The sequence below is a fragment of the Danio rerio genome, chromosome 5 (assembly GCF_052040795.2).
Source record: "Danio rerio strain M-AB ecotype USA chromosome 5, GRCz13ab, whole genome shotgun sequence".
Taxonomy (NCBI): domain Eukaryota; kingdom Metazoa; phylum Chordata; class Actinopteri; order Cypriniformes; family Danionidae; genus Danio; species Danio rerio.
Window position 1 is genome coordinate 20037188 of NC_141025.1, and position 25488 is coordinate 20062675.

General features: G+C 35.6%; 1 protein-coding gene across 4 annotated transcripts in view; it reads left to right on the top strand.

The window, feature by feature from the left end:
• The window catches only part of unc13ba (unc-13 homolog Ba (C. elegans)), a 178016-nt gene that overhangs the window by 97274 nt on the left and 55254 nt on the right, over positions 1-25488 (top strand). For 2 of the 4 annotated variants that reach the window (XM_087253313.1, XM_087253310.1), the window contains 11 exons: positions 5649-5692; positions 5794-5869; positions 9780-9854; positions 11273-11492; positions 14122-14349; positions 14433-14574; positions 15789-15958; positions 18562-18677; positions 19532-19695; positions 21865-22015; positions 24621-24689. In XM_087253313.1, coding sequence (XP_087109439.1) covers positions 5649-5692; positions 5794-5869; positions 9780-9854; positions 11273-11492; positions 14122-14349; positions 14433-14574; positions 15789-15958; positions 18562-18677; positions 19532-19695; positions 21865-22015; positions 24621-24689 — 1455 coding nt within the window. Of the gene's footprint in view, positions 1-299; positions 2607-3338; positions 3362-5648; positions 5693-5793; positions 5870-9779; positions 9855-11272; positions 11493-14121; positions 14350-14432; positions 14575-15788; positions 15959-18561; positions 18678-19531; positions 19696-21864; positions 22016-24620; positions 24690-25488 lie in introns of those variants that run through there. The other 2 variants (XM_087253311.1, XM_087253312.1) reach the window with 2 other exon arrangements.

The window sequence follows — 25488 nt, forward strand, 5'->3', positions numbered from 1 at the left end:
GGTGTGCTGTGATCAAACTGTGCTCAAAAACTGCTTTGGTTGAGTTATAATAGGGTTGCACATTATACATTTGCTATACTGATGAATTCTTTGATTGCTTTGTGGTGTTGCAAATCAATGACAAAACTTTAATAAGAGAGGAAATTAACTGTAAATTAAACTTAAGGCATATCAGTTGTGTTAAAATCCATTTTCTGTTATTAACAGCATTTGTCGTTTTGAACTGGTACTTAAAAAAAAATGTCTTTCTCCCACTTAGTCATAATTTAAGTCTGACAATTGATCACTTTTGTTATCAGATGCGGTACTTCAGTCCTCAGTAATGTAATTCAGCTCCACAGCATAGAAGTGAGGGGAAGCAATGTTCTCCCGCAACCGATGCAATGGACAGGATGGCACAGGTGTCCCTCAATATCCCCGACCCAAGAAGAAAAGTGCAGTGCCAAAAAAAAGACAGCCTAATCCCAAAGTTGCTCTGGTGTTGCGTGGGAAAATTCATCGTCTCTTGCAGGGATCTGCCGATCATACAGTTCAGCCTCCTGGACTTTACTATGCTGGTATTGAAGAAGAGGATGAAGATGGGGAAGAGGATGTTGAAAAGTTACAGAACTGCAGGAGAGGATTAGTTTCAGCAGAGGTCTGCTGTTCACCTCAGGTGCCCAATGGCCATGGTTTAGGAGCAGTATCTGAGGCACCTTGCGTTGGGGAGGTGGAGCTAAATCGAGAGGGAGGCATCAGGATTCCTTGCACTTTGCAGCACAGCAGTAATTTAACAGAGGTTCAAAACCAAATGACCCAAGATCTAAATGGGACAGACCTCTCGTCTGGAAGTGGACTTGATGGTGAGCCGAAAAGACAGACAGACAGAGTTAATGTGACGATGCAGGATGAGGTTGTGGAGGGGAATAATGAGCTCTATCAAGAGGAAGAATCAAGTGATATCGTTGAGCACATACTGAAAGAATTGCGTGGGATAAACAAAATTCAAGAGGAGATTTCAGACTTGAGGGAGTACTTGTCATCTGTTCGTGGTTCTGTTGAGGAGGTCTCAAGCTGTGTAGATGCTGTTCTAATGGAGATTGAATGCATGCGGTCTGGAAACAAATCTGGTGTGGAGACTTGGCCTGGAGCAATGGGTGGCACTGAAGGACTCTCCCACACTCACAAATCAAAAAACACTGTTAGCATAAGCTGTTACAAGCCTTACACTGTTGAATCCTCAAATAGCTGTAGTGATATACTCTCAGATTATAAAGTCCTTGATAGGAAACCCAAAGAGGTGTCAAGGCAGTCCACGAAAAGGAAGGTCAGTTTTGGTTACCTTGAGCGCCAAGATGGGCAGGATTGTCCAAGCAACAGCTCTCTATCTTCTGGTCATAGTTCCAAGTCTGAGTCTGATCCAGAAAAAAATACTTCTGGACAGTCTAAAATAGGTGGTGACATTCGTCCTCGGGACCCAGTGGATTTAAAATGCAATGGGAGTGGAGAGATTGCATGGAGCGAAGATGATTCTTGCTCCAGGCAAGGCAGTTTTGAAGATGCAGGTGAAGTGGACCCATCAACAGCTGTAAATACTTGTTTAGTTGGTGCCTCGGATAAGATATTACAAGTATCTGGTAAACACTATGACTCTGATGTGAGTATATGCAGAATGCTAGATTGGAAACAGTGTGGTGCAGAAGAATTCCCTAAAGAACGTGGCCTCAGCTATCATAATTGCAAAGATAAATGTTCTCAAAGTTCTCAGAATGGCATTTATCATGTATCTTCTTATGAAAATGGGCTGCTATTTATAAGTAAGCCATCCAAGAACCATATGAATGAAGATACATCATTCTGTAATCAAAATGTTCCTGATTGGAAACCAGACTCTGATGCTGATGCTGATGACTGTAATGCTGCGTTCAATGTAAAAAAGTTTGGTAGAGCAGTTCTTGACTTTAAAACCACTTTGCGAGGAGCTCTAAAGAAGAAGGATGGAAGTTATTCTACCTTGCCTTGTGAAAAGATTGAAGTCCATACAGCAGTCTCCCCATGTGGGGAAGAACAAGGAATTGTCAATGTCCTAAATACTAGTACACCAAATTTAGTAACACCTCAGATTGAGATGGAGACCCCACAAACTGAAACAACTAATTCCACATGGCCTCAAGGCCTAAGTGATGAGAAGGACTTTGTAGAGATACTTCAATGCATTTCTGCCAAAGCAAAACCTGAATCACCTCCATACCAGCATAGCAATGAAGATTCAGAACATCCAAAATCTCCAGGCTTGGACTCATCCACTAGCAATGCATCAGATGTTACATCTGGACATCAAACCAATGCTTATTTAACACAGTGCCTCTCTACAGACATTTTGCCAGACTCTTTTTCCCCTGAGGAACTGGCGGGTGAAGAGGAGCAGAGAATACTATTGGGGGAGACTCAGCCTCCCACTGAGTCCTCCACAGAAGGAGGTAGTGAAGCAGAGCTTAGTCAGCGGGATGCATGTCGTCTGAAGTGCCTCAGGAGTTTCCAGCAGATTCTGAGGGAGAAGAGAGAATCCAGAAAACAACTCAGCATAGTGTCCATGTCAACATTTTCTGAAGATGATTTAAACCCAGGTACACCGAGTTTTCAGCCCCTAAACCTATCTTTATGTTCACTGTTCTGTTTTTCTGGTATGTGTTAGATGATCTTGGCTAAAGTTTCAAATTTGCAGGATTAGTGGGTTCTCTGAACCTAGTAATTAAAAAAAAGTTCGTGAGTAAAAAATAAATAAATTTAAAAAAATAAAAATCGTAAGTCAGTCAGTAATGCTGATTTCTTTTCTTCATGTCTATGCACATCAAATGCGTTCCACAATATAATTTATTCAACTGAACAAAAAACAAAAGGGTGTTAAATTTTTTTTCCTGTAAAATATCAGATCCCATCAGAAACTGCTGACTCTTATAGCCAGTGGGTGTTTAGACCTTTCTTCAGATATATATGCAAGCACCCTGCTGGGTGTTAAACTAGTCTTGTTCCCCAGGCTCAAACAAACTAATTACACCCATTGAATTGAAATGAAAACAAATCTGACATGAAAGAGTGGAGAGAAAATTTAGGAGCCATTATAAATGAATAATAGATCTCAATGAAACTTTCATGAACTGTCTAGATCAATTGCAAAACCCCAACAGTTAAGCAAATCATGTTGCTGGTCCCTAAACAAGGTTATTAAACTCCCTGTCTTCAGATACAAATGTGTTTTTGAAAGAGACTTTAATTGCTGTATTGTTATGTCTAGTTAAAGCGTGTTTATGGTTTAAATGATATGATAATAAACATGTGCTCTTTGTTGTTATTTTTAGATGGAAGCCAAGATGAAGACCAGGTTATCTTTTATCTTGTTTAAAAGTGCCTTGATGTTTTCTGTTTGCAAAGCACAAGATAAATAAGGATGTTTAAAAATATTTAATGTGCATGGTGCTAAAAGGCTCCTTTGATGTAGGTTTACTGTATTGTGTTGAATTACTTTTTTTTTTTAATGATGCCTTGTTTTCGTGGCTTGTAGGCTATGCTGCACTGTAAACATTACACATATTTTCAAGCTGTGTTATTGACTGTAGCTCATTAAAATATTCTCATTTTACCATAAAGTAAAACTGTGATGGTGGACCCCATGTTGCTGAATTCAAGTTACTTAGTACTATTTTCTACTTTTGTTTCGCTGATGAGCGTTAAGGAAAGGTTTGCTCAAAAAAATCTATAATTTATTAATTTAGTTATTTTAACAAATCCATTTTTTTCGAAATAAGGAATGCAATACATTTGTTATATTTGCATCCTTGCTGTTGCTTGTTAAAGGGGTGGTCCAGAGTGTATTTTTAAGTCTTGATTGTGTTTATAAGATGCAAAGCAATGTGTGTTCATGCTTCATTTTTTCATAACTTATTTTGATTATATACTGCTACTCAGCTAACAAGAAAACAACTGTCATATTTCCTAGTTCCTCTGAAAGACCCACCCTCTAAAGGCTTTGATTGGTCAGCTAACATAATGTGCTGTGATTCGCGGATCGGCTTCATGTCACTAGGAAGCGCCAAGTCCAGTAACGCCTCTACTAGCACGCGTTGTGCCAATGCTGTGTAAATACTGTCAGTCAGTGTAACTGTTAGCCGTGTCAGTGTGACCCTGAATTAGATATAAAATGAGGAGCACACAGCTGAACTTCACGCCTGCCCTCTAAAATAAAATCTGACTCTAAGATATAATCAGTGTCTTTTACATATATTAGGAATATGCAAGTATGTGTAAGTAATATGAAACGTTCACACATCTTTTGTGAGTTCGTTATTTGAGATGTAGAGCTCACGGAAAGCATTCGCATAGAGAAACACTGCAGCGCTGGTGTATTGTGGCTGTTGACAGCAGTTTGACAGATAAATATGAATGTTTAGCTAAATTGATAATGGTGCTAAACAGCATTTCCCGTTGTTTACATTCTTGTTTATGTTCTTACAACACCATATCGTTACGCTAGTAACTGTGCATGTAATAGATTAATCTTTTACAAATAAAAATACTTACAGGCTGTGGCTCTCAATCCATCCACAGCTTCTTCTATTATGGTTGGAGCTGCTCCTTCTTTGAGAAGTTTTTAGCCGAATCCAGCACTGAACTAGGAGAGATAATGGAAGCTGTCCTTTGTCAAATGCTAGAGCTATATCTTTTTCTATAATTCTCTGGAACATTATTCAAATTAAACTGTAAGCACTTCTAACATTGTGTCATGTTTTTGGAGGCCCAAATGCAGACACAAAACAAGCTCTGTGGAAATAGCAACGTTTGGATGGCATTTTAGCTTTTTCTTCTTAAACATTACAGTGCCTCTCGCCACACCCCTTGGCTGCGCAAGGTGTATGCGTGTGGTGAATGTGTGCAACCTGAAGCATTTGTGATCTCCCTTTGCATTGAACTTTGAGCGTCTTACCTTCTTACATTGTTCACACAGCTACATTACATATCAACTAAAGTTTAAAATATAATCTCGTAGTGGACCACCCCTTTAAAAGGTAAATTGATGCATTTACAGATCATTGGAAAGAGAGCATTCCGTTGGAATAAATCTGTTTGATAATTTGTTTTAGTTACATATTAAATAAACATGTTTTGTTATTTATTAATTATATGAAAAAGTTAATTATGACTGTTTGATGATATTAGTTTAATTCATCAATTTACAAATTGCTGTAATTGCCTTTTTGTTCTTCAAAAGAGAATGCTTCTTTCTATAGTCTCTCTTTATCAAAAGCGAAACTCATTTAAAATGCCCTGTACTAGATTCACTGTAGGATACTATCATGCATCTTGAAAGCCAATTAATTCATGCAGGAAGATTTTCTGAATAGAAGTGTACTTACAAAAGTTTGGAGTCCTTGGTTTCTGAGCTCTTTCATGTCTAATTCTGTTAGTTTGTCATCGTGAATGGAAAATTCTGCATGTAGTGATGAATCTAGTGGTGAAATTCAGTCAACCAAACAATCAAACAGCTCTCTATTCCCCTCTATTCTCTGTTCCTCTTTAAGTCCCCATTTCCCATGTTCTGATTTGTTTTAAATATAAGCTGAATCGTGTTATATTTATTTTAATCCATGACAATATGATCAACCTCTCTACAGAATAACAATGGAGACCATAACAAACATCCGTGGGCCAAATCTGGGTATGATCTTTGGCTTATTATCTTTCACTGTTCGAATCATGTTTTTTTTTTAATCTGTACATTTATTTACTGTTACTGGAACATCAATATTACATCTCCAGGGGCACTGGAATATTTGGCATTGATAGCATGCCTGACCTTAGGAAGAAGAAACCTATCCCCTTGGTTAGCGAAGTGGTGAGTGATTTCACACTTATTCATATTAAACCAGAGCATATCACATTTCTTTCTCTGCTGATTATATCCAAATGAGAGTAATCTTAAATTACAGCCTGAATCTTATCTAACCAAAATGCAAAAATATAAACTTAATCTGATCTGATTTTTTCCCTAATGCTTTCCTTCGTTGCTAGGCCATGGTAAGTAAATCTTTCAGTGTTTCAATATTGACTATTTAATTTCTATCTAAACAGGCTTTGAGGGAAAATATGTAGGCATATGTTTTCATTATTTTAGCTATAGAACTTTTTGCTGTAACACTGTCTTTATCCAACCTGATGATAATGGTGGGATTCCACAATTATTTTTCTATCAACTCTCAAGCTGAACGTGCAATGTCCTTTATACTAAATATTATTTGTCAGAAAATTAATGTTGTGCTCAGATTTGTTTCCAGTGTGTAATGCTATCATCTTTGGTCAGCTGGTTTGATGAAATAAGCAGTAATCAGAAATGAATGACCGCATGACATCCTTTCTCTGAAGGGTATGATATTACAAGTGATCCGGGGGTTTTTATATAATGAATTTCAGCATACATGTGAATGTGTCATTGTAATTATCCCAGCAGTTTTGTAATCGAATGTCATCCTTAAAGAGAGGCATCTTATGTGATTGGCTCTCCAAAATCCAGACGAGTGTGCTTATGCCTGAGAAACGAAGCTCTGTTTGAAGTGTTTGTCTTCGCCTCTGTTTCACTGACATGCTCATGAGTCAGAAATAGGGAACTTTCATCAATCAGTCTTTGTTGCAACACAATAAAACTGAAACCCACACAGATGTGTTTGACATTCTGTGAAGGGGACAAAAAAAGGAATAAATGCAAAATAAAAACAAGCTTGATCTGAAGCTTTTTACTTGCACAACAGTTTTTATGGCAATGGGGGCTTCTTTTTTGTGAAAGTGTGGTACGATGGGATGAATATAAACAAAGATTACTGCGGAACTCTGGTGTAGTTGAATCAGAACGTGCAGTAGCTGATTTCACTGGTCAAATAGCTTTGTGTGATGAATCCTGGGAGCTATAATTGAATGTTGACTTAAATTATATCCTACTATTGGTTTAAATTCAAGTTTTGCATATCACGTTGTGGTCGCTGTTCTTTTTCATTTTTAATTCGTTGTCTCTTAATAAATCGATTGATTGATTGATTGATTGATTGATTTAAGGTTTGGGGAAACAATCAGTTTAACCTGTTAGCCAGCACTCACTTTTGGGGATTTATGCTACCTAAATTTAGATAGTAACAGCTCTTGACCCCCATTTCTTGAGCTATAAACATAAATTAGGTAGCATTGAAAAGTAGACACTTTGACTATAGTCCATCTAGAAGGTTTCATACAAAAAAAGAAAAGTTTTACAATATGAAGTAATGAGAAAGGAAAACTGTACTGTGTTCAATATTTGTTTTTTTAAAGTACAAACATATTAAATCAGTCATGTAATATCCTAAAAAAATATACCTAGAAAGCCAAGTGTTTCATGAGTTTATATTTCAAATTTGGTGAAGATAGCATGCAAAATAAGATTTCTGTAAAGTTTTCTGAGACTAGATCGATGTCTTTTCCTCACCGTCAGAGGCATATTCTCAAAAATGACCTTCCCAAACTAAAAGAGTAACAGTTGCAGAATAATTTGGTCTACATTCACAGTTCATGTTTATTTGGAAACAAGACACTTTAGCTTGTTATTTATTCATTAGGTTAAACCCCTCATTTTCAATGGGGTCCCAAAATTATTCACAATTACATAATATTAACAAAACATAAAATTAAACAACATGCACGCGCGCACACACACACACACACACACACACACACACACACACACACACACACACACACACACACACACACACACACACACACACACACACACACACACACACACACACACACACACACACACACACACACACACACACACACACACACACACACACACACACACACACACACACACACACACACACACACACACACACACACACATTAACAAAAGGGGAAGTAGTATACATAGTGAAAAAACATATACAGATCAGTAAATCAAATCACCACATAAATAATAACATGCTGAGGAAAAACATGTACAGTCCAAAGTTAAATATGACAGCAAAGTTTGCTTTAACACTTTAAATGATGCAGTGAAATGAATGTTAGCAGGTAAATTCATCTATTGGACCCTTAAACATAAAAGATATTTTACCAATAGATTTTTTAAAATGAGGGAAAAAAAGTCTGAACAGAATGTCTTACTTTAAGGAAAAAAAATACAAAATATGGTCGTAAATAATAAGGATACTTAAAATGAATACATTAAAATATATACTGAAGCCTGTGGATATGTTGTCTTTTGTGCAAAGATTGCCACTGCAGTAGATCATACATTATACAATGATGTGTAAAAACAGAACAATCCAGAACAAATCTGCAAAGTCTATTATGTGCTGTATTAAGAGGAGCATGATCTAATTTCGATGCAGTGTGATAAACATTATCACAATAGGCTTTACTATCCATCTAGAGTTTATAATAATCAAAATGAAAAAAGTTATAGATGCTTAAGTAATGTAAAAAAATTGCACCACACTAAACATTTCATTATTTCTTAAACAAATATATAAAATTAGTCCTGGAGCAATACAGAAAAGTAATAGGTTAAAAGCCACACATACAGTATATAATTTTTAATATACTACACAATTCTGTACTACCAAAAATGCTGTTTATCACTTGATGTGATCAGAAAAATTGAAGTCTTTGAAGCATAAACCTATTGTAGAAGGCTTTTATTCAATAGTTTGTTGTGTATTATTATTAGGTTTGTTAAAAACTGTTTGAGCATTTATAATGTTGTTTAATCTATAATTAGAGTTCAATCATAGTTTATAAATATTTATGTTTTATTCAATGTGAATTTATGCCTACAGTTGGTAACACTTTATTTTGATGGTCCAGTTGAGTATTAGTAGACTGTCTGCTTAATATCTGTTAATACTGCTCCTTCAACAGACATTTAACTGACAATAAGAAACTTTGCAATTACTTCAACTTACACTAACCCCAACCCCAACCTAACGTAAACTTATAATCTAATGAGAATAGTTGCATTGCAACTTAAATTCAACAAACGGACAATCAAAATCAAGTGTGACCCTACAGTTTAATACCTTTTAAAAATACTAATTTTGTTGTCTATTTAAAAATCAGATTTTTAAATATGCTTAAACTTGATTTTGTTTTTCATTTGGTTCTGAAAAATCCAATTTTCTCTCATGCAGAATTGATCTTTGTATTTGGCTCTTTCATTGACTGAACATTAACCAAGACCTGCCAGCCCCCTCATTTACTCTCAACCACTCATGATTGACTCGCCAAGCAAATGATGGCCAGAGAAAAGATAAAGCCAGCCTTTTGCGTGTTTTGAATCACTGTCATTAACTACGAGAGGCCAAATTGTGCTCTTATCTCTGTTTTCAATAAAAAAAATCAATCTGCAGATTTTTGGTCTGCCTTTAGCTATAAAACAGTCATCGAGAGTTTTTCAGCATGTCGTATCGACTGTCTTTTGTGTTTATTGTAGGTACTATTCTACATTATAGAATTTAGTCATTGAAGACGTAAGCCATTAAATGCTAAAAGCTTTTTAAGCAGACACGGTTCCCTTAATGGGGATTAGAGTTTAGCATAATAATGGTAATGTTGTTGACACAGACATGGACTAACATTTGAGGAAACACTACAAACAATTTTGCTAAACTCTCTGGGCGAGCACAAGTAAAGTTACAGACTCATTTCTGTATAATGAGTACAGCTGTTGCTAATAATTAAGCACATGTTTATATTGACCCATTGTTCTTCTCTCTCAGTCTCTGGTGCAGTCCAGGAAAGCTGGGATCTCACATGCATTAGCTGCACGCTCTTCCCTGAAGGATGAAGAACTGGTAAGGCATATGCTATCTGTTTTATCTAATAAAAGTACCAACAGATTTGTCTTTATATATATAAATACATACATGCATACATACATACATACATACATACATACATACATACATACATACATATACAGGCTTTTCTTTAATTTTGGAAGATGCATCTGAAAGAAAACTGTTGGTCCCACTTTATGTTAAGTGTACTAAACTATTATGTACTTGCAACAAAAAATAAATACAATGTACTCACTCTGTTTATAATGTATTTGAGAACACTTGTGGTGCTCTTGAGTTGGGATAGGTGTAGGGTTATGGACAGGTTTGCTGGTATGTGTAGGTTTAAGGGTGGGTTAAGGTGTAAGGAATAGTCAACAGTGTATTTACAAATGTAATTACAGAATTAAATTACAGATGTAATTACATACAGGTATTTAATCAAGCATAAGTACACAGTAAATACATGTATTTACACAATTAGTACATTGTAACGAATTATTCAATTCAGTGTAAGTATATAGTAGTTAAGGCCACTTACTATAAAGTGGGAACCAACTAAAAAGGTAGGTATACTAAAAAAGCTGTAAAAACAAAATAAAACAATTAAAATAAATACACTTGATGATTCATTGAGGTTTTAAAAGCAAACCCACCAGTCATTCAAATGTAAAAATCACCAAGCATCATGGTTTGAGCAAAAAAATCTTCTGTAGAAAAAATCCCCTCCCTATACGGCACTGTACATCTTTAGATGCCTGAGGTTCTGTTAATTAACAAACAAATTGAGTTTGAGGTCAGCTGGGTCATCAAATCTATTTACTTTATACTTACTATATTTTACTTAATATTTTTCTAAATGCTTAATTTACACCTGTGTGCACGTTTATTAATTTCAGTAAATTCATTTTTAATTAAACCATAAGACAAGACAATAATATCTTAATTAGATCATGTTGTATTGCAGCAAATTTGTTTAGCGATAAACATAAGTACAGCGTACCTAATGATTAATGTTTTTCATGTCATTATATAATAGTTAAAGGTAGCTAATCGGAAGCACGACCTGATGACTTATCAATCTTCAGTTCTGTTCATATGCTCTGAATTGCTGAATGTTTGTGTGGGTTTGGGCCACCTACACCTTGTGTAGATAAAGATAAGAGATGTGGCCCTCATTTGTTCATCACTTTGGCACCTGTCTACCCACTCCCATTACTACACCTACAGTACATTCTGAACGATAGGCCAGAATTTATGAAGCATACCTTTTACACTCGTATGATCAGCTGCTCTTATTTTCAGTTTAAGCTATTCTTAACAATGTCCCACTTTTTTAATTCCAACACATTCTACATGTAGGATGGGCTTTGTTTTAAATATCAGTGCTTCATCTTCTGTAACGGCATTGTTTGTTTATTCTCTTTCTGTAGAAAAATCATGTGTACAAGAAGACCCTCCAGGCTCTCATTTACCCTATTTCATGCACGACGCCCCATAACTTTGAAGTGTGGACGGCCACAACGCCCACCTACTGCTATGAGTGTGAGGGTCTGTTGTGGGGTATTGCGAGGCAGGGCATGCGCTGCTCAGAGTGTGGAGTCAAATGCCATGAAAAATGCCAAGAGCTTCTCAACGCAGACTGTTTGCAGAGTGAGTCACCTACCAAATACTGAAAAAATAAGCAAGAACATCTTACAAATCTTTCCATAGTTACTATTATAATTGCATGACTGACAGTAGTTGGGTTTATTTGTGCCATAAGTGTTACATCTCTGCCATTAATGGATGCTTTGCAATGAAAAGGGCAACTTTTTACAATGAGGTCCCATTTGTTAATGCAAAGAGGCGACATAGAATTCAGAAACACTTAGTATTAATGACACTGGTGGGCTATAAATGGACTGCAGCTAACATTCATACACTCATAGCAAAAGTTGCACTTTTTTGTTTTTTGATTGCATACAGTATAAAAACTCATTCGAAAATACCTTTAGAATTAATTTCGTCTTTTTTTGCTTGATCCACTGACATTAAACCACAGAATAGCTTTTTTCTAAGTACTACAATAATTTGTTTCATGTGTTAGAATGGAAGGAGAGGTGCAGGTATTGTGGGTAAATGTAGTGTAACACTTTTCTTTCTTGACTAAAATGTCCTTTACATAAAATCAGCCTACAGGTCTTTGTTGACAGTAAGATATTTGAAGGCAACAGGGGATTTATTAGACACTGTACACAAAATGGCAATAAAAAATAGAAATTCTTACCTATCCGCTTGTTAAGTGGTGATTTGTTTGTGACTTATGTAATACTGTTTCCGGGTCCAAGCCGCCATTCATTTGAGTGGAGAAATCATTCGTTCATGATAACTTTTTATTCATATCACACATTAAAGTTAATTTTACATAAAGTCATGGTGTACACAACAATCGCTGGGCTTGCTGCATAACAAATACCAAAATTATAACAATTTATAAAACAATTAATCACTTTCTGGCCATTGGATATTAGGCATGTACATATATATTGCGATCGTGACTTTCGAAAGTATTAAATCGCTTTGTAAAAGTTTATTATTACCATTTCATGAATCTCTAGTTGAATAGAGCGCTTGGACCCGGAAGCCGCTCCGCGTGACGTCACACTTAACAAGCGAATAAGCTCTTCATATCTTCAATTATTTTGATTCAAATTTATTTGTATTGCGCTTTTCACAATAATTATCATTCTAAAGCAGCTTTACAAAAAGGTGCACATTAATAATACATTACCGAAAAAAAATTATAAAGGTTAAAGAGTTTCAGTATGTATAGTTTGGACAGGACATATACATAGTTAACCTGTAGTTATTCAGTATGAAGTATCCTTTCAAAACTGATGATGTCACTACAATACACACACAAATAACTCTAATTAACAATGAGCAATGCATTTCTTAGAGAAATTAATATTTTTAGGAACTATGGTTACTTCATGTCAACTCATGTAATATTAACAAATAGATGTTTTCATTTGGTATACTACTAAATAAGAAGAAATAATTCTTATTTTTTAGTATAATTTCTTTAGTATAATTAGCAACAATGGCACATTATAATAAAGAGTAAAGGGTGACCATATTTTCATGGTTAGATCTTTTGAAATAATATAGTTTACTAATGTTAATAAATGGAACAACTTAATTTATAATGAAAAAAGGAAAAGCAAAATATATTTTTAAACATGTTTTAATATATATTTAATGCATGTTTATACTAAGATCCAATCGTTACTACTATTATTATTATTATTTTATTATTATTAGCGATGCTGCGATTAGGATTTTTGCAGCTGATAACAAGTACCGTTTTTTTGCCATGGTGATCGGCAAATACAGAGTTTCGATTCTGATGCTTTAAGCTTTATAATGCATAAAACACATTTCCCTCTTAGTAAGACGCTTAAGTGGAGATCTCCCCTTACCTAAGAGAATAAATGAAGGATGCTGCAAATAATCCCTTAAACATGTCTCATAACTTTAAAGAAAATTAAAAGATAACACATATAAAAAAAATTGGTCAGAAAAATGACCAACTATGCAATTTGGAAACATTGCAAATGATGCAGAGTTCAACATCTCAATCAAGAAAAGGTTTACAGCCTATATTTAATGCATAAAAAGTTAAATTGTAAACCTATAAATCCATTACTTCTTTACTAAAAGAAAATAGGTCCATAAACTACTGTTTGTTGCAATAAGTAAAGTTAACTTGCGATGTTGTCATAAACACAGAACTTTCAGTTCCTAATTTAAAAAGGCCTAAAACATGCAAGATCATTCAAATATTTTGCTCATCTTCAACTAACACAAACACTTGCAATGAGATCATCCACAACAGCAAGTACCGATTGAGGCATTAAATCGTCACCATAGAATTATAAGGTGTTTATGCTTTTTATGCTTATGCTTATGTTTATAAAAAGGTTCTATCTGACATTTTTGTCAAAATTGAGTTATTGACATACCGTATTCTTATTAAATGACAACTTATTTACATTACTGCATGTTTTTTATAAGTTGTTTACATTTTAAGACTTTTTATTTAAAAAATAATTGTTACACACATACTGTTTGCTGTATGGAATGCAAAAACTTTGAAGCGCAATATTTTAAAATCATTCAGAATGCAGATATAACCTTATAATTCCAAGGTGATGAAATGTGATTATTGGCCGATCGATCAGAGGCTGCATACCTAATTATTATTATTATCATTAATAAACATCCCTCTGATTGCCAGGAGCTGCAGAGAAGAGCTCCAAAACAGGAGCAGAGGACAGAACCCTGCATATTATATCCGCTATGAAGGACCGCATGAAGATCCGAGAAAGGAATAGGCCTGAAATCTTTGAGGTCATAAGAGTTGTGTTCAATGTGACTAAACTCAACCACGCTCAGCAGATGAAGGCCATCAAACAGACTGTGCTTGACGGAACATCAAAGTGGTCTGCCAAAATCTCCATCACAGGTACAAAAGCAGAACCAGCTGTACTTTTCTGTAGTCTGACATGAAGATTGCTCAGATTGTTTGAGTTCATGTGTGTTTTCCAGTGGTGAGCGCTCAGGGCCTGCAGGCTAAAGACAGAACTGGTTCCAGTGATCCGTATGTGACGGTTCAAGTTGGCAAGACTAAGAAGAGAACCAAAACTATCTATGGTAACCTTAACCCCGTGTGGGAGGAGACGTTCAACTTGTGAGTCTAATACTCAGTTTTTTCTGTTATCTTTGTTCTTTTGAAATCCTGATTTTCCTATGATAATCAGACAAATGTTGTCTAGTTTTGACCCTCATAATATTCAATTTTTGTTTCATCTGTCATTCCATCCATCCATCCATCCATCCAACTTTTGTTTGTCATTCCATCCATGCATCCATCCATCCATCCGTCCGTCCGTCCGTTCGTCCGTCCGTCCGTCCGTCTATCCATCCATCCATCCATCCATCCATCCGTCCATTCGTCCTTGCTCTAGCTGTCATTTCATCTGTATATCCATCCAACTTGTGTTTTATCTGTCATTCCATCCAACTTTTGTTTTTCTGTCTTACCTTCCTTCCTTCCTTCCTTCCTTCCTTCCTTCCTTCCTTCCATCCTTCCTTCCTTTCATTTCACTCCTTAATGAGAAACTGCTGATAAAATACATAGATTTTTCAAATGGAGAATGCAATAACAGGTTATTTTTTTTCTCTAAATATGTTATTCCACTTTTCTATTCTCTATATTTTTGATTTCTGATATTTATGGTCGAAATGTGACCATTGTTAGCAATAACATAGTATAGAGCAAAAACATAGTATAGAGCAATAACATAAATGGAGATAATATAATTAATATATTTTGATGGATCCTGAGATATCTGACGATTGGAGACTTTGGTATTCTGTCAAAATTGAGTTTGTTAGGTGTTTGAGCTCTCACTTGAAACTTCACTGCAGATGTTAAATTAATGAAGATTTAGTCTCTATTTGCTCCCCATGTTATCTTATTACACTCTGGTGGAAATCATTTAATGGGTTATTAATATATGATTATAAGGAGATGTCATTTGGAGATTTCTGCCCTGCAGGCAAGTAATTAAAAGTCAATCCAAACTTTTTTTTTTTTTTTTTATTGAAATATGTAAAGAGTATCACATTCTGTGCAAGAAGTTCTCTAAGTAAAAACACTGTACAGAAACAACATGATGTCTAAAAAGTGCTTAGATTGGCAAATAAAACTGATTTATTCTTTATTAAATCTATTGTAATACAGTTATTTAACTGCAGAATATTTACTCTACAGTCAACGACTTCAGCAACTTGTGTGATTTCTAAATGAGTCTCATCCTGTCATATTTTGGAGCTTATATTATTTCCTTTCTAAAGTGAAGTGAAGCGGTTTGCTCACATATTTACCCACTGTTCCCTTAGTGAGTGCCATAATTCATCTGACCGCATTAAACTACGTGTGTGGGATGAAGACGATGATATAAAGTCTCGGGTGAAGCAGCGTCTAAAGAGGGAATCTGATGACTTTTTGGGTCAGAGCATCATTGAGGTCCGGACTCTCAGCGGAGAAATGGATGTTTGGTACAACCTCGGCAAGTTCAATTCCTCTTTTTGTTTATTCTCGAATTTACAGTAGCACTCATTTGGGCTATATAGTTGCATAGTTGATTTGTAGACAAGCTGAAAGTATAATACGCCGTGGGTTCCCTTCTGAATTTCTAACAAGTTGTTAAATAATTTGATGTTGTTAGTTTGATCTAGTAGTTTACTGGTAGAGGCTCTGGTGTATTGTTCTGCAACATAAATGCACAAAAACAGGGGTTTTGACATTTTTGTGAGCTCTAATGCAATTTGCTAAAAAGTTGCTCTGTGGGGGCTAGTTAAGATTTTTTAATTCATAAATCTTAAACTGATATTCAAAAAAACAATCTAAATTCTTCAAGAGAACCCACTAGACAATGCTAACTTTCTTAAGGGGGTTTAGGACTATAAACTGAATACCTTAAACAAGAAATGAAACCATCTGTCTGCTTAAAAATGTAATTTAAAATATAAAACTCACAACTGCACAGCTTTAAAAAAATCATATTTTTTAATGTTACAATAAGCCTGATCAAATAAAATGACATAATAGAGTAATTATTATAAATGTTGCATGGACATATAATGAAATATACTACATATTATGATATTTACACTCACTGGCCACTTTATTAGGCACTGCTTATTAATTTCCAATTAGCTAATCACATCAAACCATTCAAAAGGTGATTTAGGTGACTTTGAACGTGGCATAGTTTTTGGTGCCAGGCAAGCTGGTCTGAGTATTTCAGAAACTGCTGATCTACTGGGATTTTTACGCACAACCATCTTTCAAAGGAGATTGGCCAGACTAGTTCGAGCTGATAGAAAGGCAACAGTAACTCAAATAACCACTCGTTACAACCGAGGTATGCAGAAGAGCATCTCTGAATGCACAACATGTCCAACCTTGAGGCAGATTGGCTACAGCAGCAGAAGACCACACCAGGTGCCACTCCTGTCAGCAAAGAACAGGAAACTGAGGTTACAATTCGCACAGACTCATCAAAATTGGACAACAGAAGAACAGGAAACACTTTGGGCTCATTAGTACCAATTGAGCATCGTGTTTAACGCCACAGCCTACCTGAGTATTGTTGCTGACCATGTCCATCCATTTATGACTACAGTGTACCCATCTTCTGATGGCTACTTCCAGCAGGATAACGCACCATTTCAAAAAGCGCACACCATCTCAGACTGGTTTCTTGAACATGACAATGAGTTCACTGTACACAAATGGTCTCCGCAGTCACCAGATCTCAATCCAATAGAGCACCTTTGGGATGTGGTGGAATGTCACATCATGGATGTGCAGCCGACAAATCTGCAGCAACTGTGTGATGCTATCATGTGAATATGGACCAAAATCTGAATCTATGCCACAAAGGATTAAGGCAGTTCTAAGGGGCAAAAAGGGGTCCAACCCGGTACTAGTACGATGTACCTAATAAAGTGGCCGGTGAGTGTATATACATTCACTGTACTTTTTATTGTTTGTGAAAACTTGCCTGATGAATTAAATATGTCCAAAAACATGCAGCTCAACTCCTTGTTCAAACTCTTGTTCTCTCCAAACTGGATTACTGCAACTCTCTACTAGCTGGGCTTCCAGCTAACTCTATCAAGCCTCTTCAACTGCTCCAGAATGCAGCAGCACGAGTTGTCTTCAATGAACCTAAACGAGCACATGTCACTCCGCTGCTAGTCCGTTTGCACTGGCTGCCAGTTGCTGCTCGCATCAAATTCAAAACTCTGATGTTTGCCTACAAAGTGACTTCTGGCCTAGCACCTTCTTATCTGCACTCACTTCTGCAGATCTATGTGCCCTCCAGAAACTTGCGTTCTGTGAATGAACGTCGCCTCGTGGTTCCATCCCAAAGAGGGAAAAAATCACTTTCGCGAACGCTCACGCTCACGCTCACGCTCAATCTGCCCAGTTGGTGGAATGAACTCCCTAACTGCATCAGAACAGCAGTCACTCGCTATTTTCAAGAAACGACTAAAAACTCAACTATTTAGTCTCCACTTCACTTCCTAATCTGCAATTGCCTCTTTGAATATCACACTAATTGTACAAAAAAAAAAAAAAAAAAAAAAACTACTAACACTTCCCTTCTTAGACTTTACAGACCTGAAACTTGCCTTTAGTACTTATTCATTGTTGCTCTTAGTTGTGTAAATTGCTTCCTTGTCCTCATTTGTTAGTCGCTTTGGATAAAAGCGTCTGCTAAATGACTAAATGTAAATGTAAATGTTTAGTGGGGGAAATTTTAGCTTCTACTCTCTTAGTATAATACTACTAATAGAATGCTCTCTTTTAATTTGACTTTCATAAGAGCTCAGAACAATTATATGTAATGTGTACAAAATGGCTTTCTAAAGCAATGGATTTTTTCATTGATAAAAATATTCAAAATATACTTTCATGAGTGTTTATAATTAAAATCTTGAATCTAATATCTTTAAATATGAAAATGCTGCTTGTTTTCTCTTTAAATACAAATGTATTGAATGTTAGTGCGGAATGGTTCACATCCGGTATGATGTTGCTAAATAGAGAGCTGTCTTTCACATTGGATGTGTAATAGCCATGTATTATCTCTGACTGTAGAAAAACGCACTGACAAGTCAGCGGTCTCGGGGGCCATCAGGCTGCAGATAAGTGTGGAAATTAAAGGGGAAGAGAAAGTGGCCCCTTATCACGTTCAGTACACCTGTCTGCACGAGGTAAGCCCCTACACACAAGGGTTTCTTTTTAATGGACAAACATTTTTTTATTATTGTGCACCAAATTGATCAAATGTTACATTAAATATTTTACATTTATTTTTAAATTGTATTATTTAAAAAATTTATATTAAAATATAAATATTAAATATATTAAAAAATTTCGGTTTTGTCATTGAATCTAATAAAAAATTTATTTTTGTAACATTGTAATTTTTGTTGAATAATTTATTTTATTTAAAACTGCTTCTGATATTGATAATGATAAGAAATATTGGTAACACTTCAGTTTAAGGATCAATTCTCACATTTAACTTGTGGTTTATTACCTGCCAGTTATTAAGATTTAGGCTGTTTATTATTGGTATTTATAAATTTGCAATCCTACCCAATACCTAAACCCAATTACTACCTTAATATTTATAATTAAACCACAAATTAGGAGCTTATTGAGACAAAATTCAAAGTTAATGGTTTGTTAATAGCAAGAATTTTACTTTAAAATAAAGAGTGAATAATTTATTGAGCACCAAATGAGCAAATTTAAATGATTTTTGAAGGATTGTGATACTAAAAAATCCAGCTTCGCTTTTGCAGGATTTAATTACATTTTCTAATTTAATCGCTTATTTTACATTTTAATATTGGTAAACAATCTAACCATAATTATCTTTTTACAATATCGCCTGGGTGAGAATAAGGGACTTTCAAATAAATATCTCAGAATTTTGTATGGTAGCGTACAAAATGTAAAATGTTCTCTCTCCTCAAAACCAACAGATATTATTTTCTAATGTCATGATTGCCTAACGTGAAATGATTGTCTTATGTCACTTTCTGCTCTGTTTTTGTAGAATTTCTTCCACTATGTGACGGAGATTGAAGGGCAGGGTGTGGTGAAGTTGCCTGCGGCACGTGGAGATGATGCCTGGAAAGTCTATTTTGATGAGGTTTATCAAGACATCGTGGATGAGTTTGCTATGCGCTATGGAATAGAATCCATCTATCAGGCCATGACGTAAGTACTTTTTGTGTGTATTCTGAGAGCTATAGGTACATTTTGTTAAGAGGAAACCTTTATCACATTATATAACATCAATAATAACATTTTTGACATTAAAAGTCCTAAATGGGTATTTAAATGGACTGAAAAATTAGGCTCTTTTTAGACTGGCAGAAAAAATCTGATCTTGACAGTAGAAAATGCATTAGATAGTTTTAAATAATCTGATTTGCAACACATTTGAAGGTGGATGCATGATGCATGCATGATGAACTAAATACTGAAGTTCAAATATTGGTGGTGGACAGATCTTGATGTATTTTTTTTTAATGATATTGTGTTTATGTTTTTGTTATGTAATTTGTGTTTTTCCTGCACCGGAACTGCAGATGAAATTTAGCTACAGTATGTAGCTAATTCTAGGGCATTTTTTTACTTGTGTATTTTATTAATAAAATAAAATATAATAATAAAATAAAATATAATAATAAAATAAAATAAAATAAAATAAAATTAAATTAAATTAAATTAAATTAAATTAAATTAAATTAAATTAAATTAAATTAAATTAAATTAAATTAAATTAAGGTGACGTGGTGGCGCAGTGGGTAGCACGTTTGCCTCACAGCAAGAAGGTTGCTGGTTTGAGCCTCAGCTGGGTCAGTTGGCGTTTCTGTGTGAAGTTTGCATGTTCTCCCTGTGTTCACGTGGGTTTCCTCCGTGTGCTTCGGTTTATCCCCCAAAACCCAACGACATGTGGTACAGGTGAATTGGTTAAGCTAAATTGTCAGTAGTGTATGTGTGTAAATAAGTGTGTGTGGATGTTTCCCAGTGATGGATTGCGGCTGGAAGGGCGATTCATTCCACAGTGACTACCCCTGAGTAATAAAAGGACTTTGTTAAAAAGAAAATGAATAAAATAAAATATAAAATAAAATAAATTATAAAATATTAAATAAATAATAATAAAAAATATAAAATAAAATAAAATAAAATAAAATATGTCCAATATTGGAGGCGGACATTTTGGAGATGGTTTACTAGCCATTTACATCCACTTAGCAAATACAGAAATTAAAAAGCTGTTCTTCAGTTGACAATTTCATCAGATCTCAGAATATTTGTTTCTAATGAATACAAGATGGCTTTGTTTATTTATTTTTTTTTTTTTTTTATATACTTTTTTTTGTCTAGAGTGTTTTTAAATGTAGATTGAGTCAAAGCAGCTTAGCATAGATGGAGAAAAGATAATAAAAAGCCAAAACAAGATTTCAGATAGTGGAACATTTCAGCATATCATACAGGCAGGAGAGTAGTGGGACAATGCCGGAGTTGTTCTTGTCAAATTGAAACTGATTGAGTTCAGTTTAGAATATATATTACCGTTAAAGTTTAATTCAGTTCAATTCAGTTCAGTTTTTAAAGCACTAGATTTATTTTCTTGTCGGCTTAGTCCCTTTATTAATCCAGGGTCGCCACAGCTGAATAAACTGCATGGAGAACATGCAAAGTCCACACAGAAACTCCAACTGAGCCGAGGCTCAAACCAGTGACCTTCTTGCTGTGAGCCGACAGCACTACCTACTGCACCACTGCATCGCCCGGATCAAATTTCAGTTAAAATAATTTTTTCGCAGATGGATAGCCAGAAAATCCAGAAAGTATATTCACACACACTCACACGCATGATCTAAGCTGGTCATGGCATGAGTGTCACAATAAATACCAGTCACGATGCAGAACTCCTCCATCGTGCAAGCAAAATAATTGATGGAGGAGTTCTGCAACGTGACTTGACAAGGCGAAGCGCTGTATTTTTCTAGCATTTAAAGCGCTTTATTTTTCTAGCATTTTGCAACCCTTGTCACAGATGTGTGTACACCTACATCATTACATCACTAGATATGATCTGATATGATCCCTTTTAGTCAAAAGTAAAGACAATCTGCTGGAAAAGATCTGATTCTGAAAATAATCTGGTTTCTCTCTAATCAGAAAAGAGACTTAGTCAATGAATCATTAAAAACTAACCTACAGTAAACTGTGGTTAAGTACATATACTGATATCTTTTAGAGTCAAATGAATATCACGTAATATCAAGTGACATTAGGTATTGTTATAGCATTACTATTGTAGTAAAGCATTCTCACAAATATTAACTGGGTGTCTGTGTTCACCTGTAGGCATTTTGCATGTCTGTCCTTTAAATACATGCTGTCTGGTCTCCCTGCTGTAATGAGCACACTCCTGGCCAACATCAATGCATTCTACGCTCATCCCACCTCAGTCACCAACGTATCCGCCTGCGATCGCTTCACTGCTTCCAACTTTGGGGTAATGTCAACTCTGCATCACACAGATCCCCCCCACTATAGAGACAGACTGAACTGAACGTTCAAGCATGAGAAGATGTGCAGTACTGGATGACATATGACATAAAAACAGCATTGCTTTTGTAAAAGCTACGGTATTTTGACTACTGCTGAGTTTAAATGTACACTACTGTTCAAAAGTTTGGTAGTTATATACAAAATAGTTGTGTATCCCCCTCATATATATGTTTTTATTTTAAAGACATGAATGCTTTTATTCAGAATGGATGCAATTTAATTAATCAAAAGTTATGGAAAAAGATTTATAACATTATAACAGATTTATATTTTAATATACAGTTGAAGGCAAAATTATTAGTGGAATTTTTAAATATTTTTCAGATATTTCCAAAGTGCTGTTTAATTCAGAAAATATTTCAATACATTTTTAAACATTAAAAAATATATAAAAATATATCCGTTCAATTGCTCATTAATGCCAATTTCTAATCAGCCAATCACAATGCAGCAACTCAATGCATGTAGACATGGTCAAGATGATCTGCTGCAGTTCATACTGAGCATCAGAATGGAGAAGAAAGATGATTCAAGTGACTTTGAACGTGGCATGGTTGTTGGTGCCAAACAGGCTGGTCTGAGTATTTCAGAAACTGCTGATCTACTGGGATATTTTATGCCATCTCGACGGTTTACAGAGAATGGTCTGAAAAAGTGAAAATATCCAGTGAGCGGCAGTTCTGTGGGCACAAATGCCAGAGGTAAGAGGAGAATATCCAGACTGGTTTGAGCTGATAGAAAGGCAACAGTTACTCAAATAACCACTCGTTACAACCAAACCGAGATATGCAGATGAGCATCTCTGAGCACACAACACATTCAACCTTGAGGCGGATGGGCTACAGCAGCAGAGGACCACACTGGCTTCCACTCCTGTGAGCTAAGAACAGAAACTGAGGCTAAATTTCACACAGGTTCACCAAAATTAGACAATAGAAGATTGGGAAAACGTTACCTGGTTTGTTGAGTCTCGATTTCTGGAGCGACATTCGGATAGTAGGGTCAGAATTTGGCATCAACAACATGAAAACATGGATCCAACCTGCCTTGTATCAATGGTTCAGGCTGCTGGTGGTGTAAAGGTGTGGGGGATATTTTCTTGGCACTCTTTGGGCCCATTAGTGCCAATTGAGCATTGTTTCAATGCCACAGCCTATCTGAGAATTTTTGCTTACCATGTCCATTTCTTTATAACCACAGTGTACCCATCTTCTGATGACTACTTCCAGCAGGATAACATACCCTGTCATAAAGCTTGAATCATCTCAGACTGGTTTCTTGAACATAAGTTCACTGTACTCAAATGGTCTCCACAGTCACCAGAACTCAATACAATAGAGCAGCCTTGGGATGTGGTGGAACGGGAAATTCACATCATGAATGTGCAGTTAACAAATCTGCAGCAACTGCGTGATACTATCATGTCAGTATGGACCAAAATCTCTGAGCAATATTTCCGGTATCTTGTTGAATCTGTGCCATGAAGGATTGAGGCAGTTCTAAAGGCAAAAGGGAGTTCACCCCGGTACTAGTAAGTTGTACCCAATAAAGTGGCTAGTGAGATATATAATGCATTTCCAGAATAGCTATTAATTTTGTCTTCAACTTATACATTCATTTGAAACTGTCTGTTCATCAAAGGCAAAATTCATAAATTGAAATAGTGATGTTTTTTTCCCCAATGTTAGTTAATTACTACACCTTTGGTTAAATAAATGCATCCTTGTTGAGTTTAAACAATTCAAACAATTAAATTGAAGCAACATTTTGATGCTACGCTAGTATAGTGTGATTATATAGCCTGATGAAATTAAATTCACTACCAAATCTCCTTCATTAATGCAAAGACTGATAATCTGAAAATGCAAACATAATAAACAGTGAAAAGTCCCAATGCTATTGGACTAAATGTCAGCACTCTCGGGAAGCCCCTCAGCCAATCAAATTTCAGGATCAGAGCTATTGTATAAGCTGTAATGTCACATTTGATTACAGAATTATTGTGGCTGTTACAATCAGTGTGACATACTCTAAAGCCCTTGATCACAAACCTGCTGTGAGAAAATCACATGCGACAGATGATAATGCTGGTAAGGCATCCTCTGAATCTGTGAAACCGCAAATGCAGATGCTCACAATGATTTGTGCACTGCCACAGTCTCTTGCCTTCAGCTGAAACTCTTGCTTATACAAGGATTTTGAAAAGATGCAAGACGGTGAATAACGGAGACCCAGTCAGTGTCCCTGACTCTTTGAATCCCATTCAGGTTTTCTTATTGGAATGAGTCGGATATATCCAAAAGCCTGTCCCTGGTGTTTTGCACAGTGTGTCTTTTGTTCATGTGTCCACACTCTTTATCCTTGGATCAAGGTCTAGATTTCATTCAGAGGGAGATCAATGTCAAAATATCATACCTTGTAGATAAAATGTTTGAAGGGGCTTGTTCTTTTTGTTCTGACTCAATAGCTAAATGATACCGAGCTTTTCTCTTTTGTTTGTTTGTGTGTTTCTGTTCACCGCTGATTAATCTTTCACTCTGTTAATGCAGAAAGATCGCTTCGTTAGACTGCTGGATCAGCTCCATAACTCTCTCCGCATTGACTTGTCAACATACAGAGTAAGTCTTATTCATATGCACTAACGACAGCTAACCTACAGGGACAGTTACAGTCTGTGAGAATGTGTTATAAAATAAATCAGAACTTGGCTGGAAAACATAGCGCAATAAATGAACAATGTTAGCTTGTTTTCTTTATTTTCATCCCACCTCTTAAACTGAAGCTAGTCATTGATACTGTTGTCTCCATGGTAAACAAGCACAGACCACAAATTGTATTTATGTTTATGTATTCCAGCGTTTATTGAAATCAAACAAGGCAAGTTTATTTATATAGCACATTTCATACACAACGTTAATTCAATGTGCTTTACATAAGAGAATTAAATCATAAAATAGTCACACAGTAAAAAACAACAATTAAAATTAAATCTACATAAATAAAAGGCATTTAAAAAGTGCTGTCAATTTGACACATACAGTACACTGTAAAACAATTGAATGACGAAAAGTGGAGACAACACACTTTAATGTTGCTTTAACTTTAAGTTAACCAGGTTTCTACAAATGTTTTAAAGTTATACAAAGTTTACCTCAATTTGTTTTTTTTTTTTTTTTGTTAACTTTATTTATGGAACAAAAGTGAATAGCATTTATTGTATACAAAGCTGTAATTTCTTAACCACTTTAAGAGGTGTTAAATCATCAAAATAATTCAGTAGTGGCCTCAAATGACTATAAGACCTATGAAATGACCCTCTGAGAGAGAACGTGATCTTCCCCAATTTCAGAAGACATGTCATGTAACCAGACTTCCATTCAGGGTGGTTGGTGCAATTTCCATATTAAGGGTGTACTC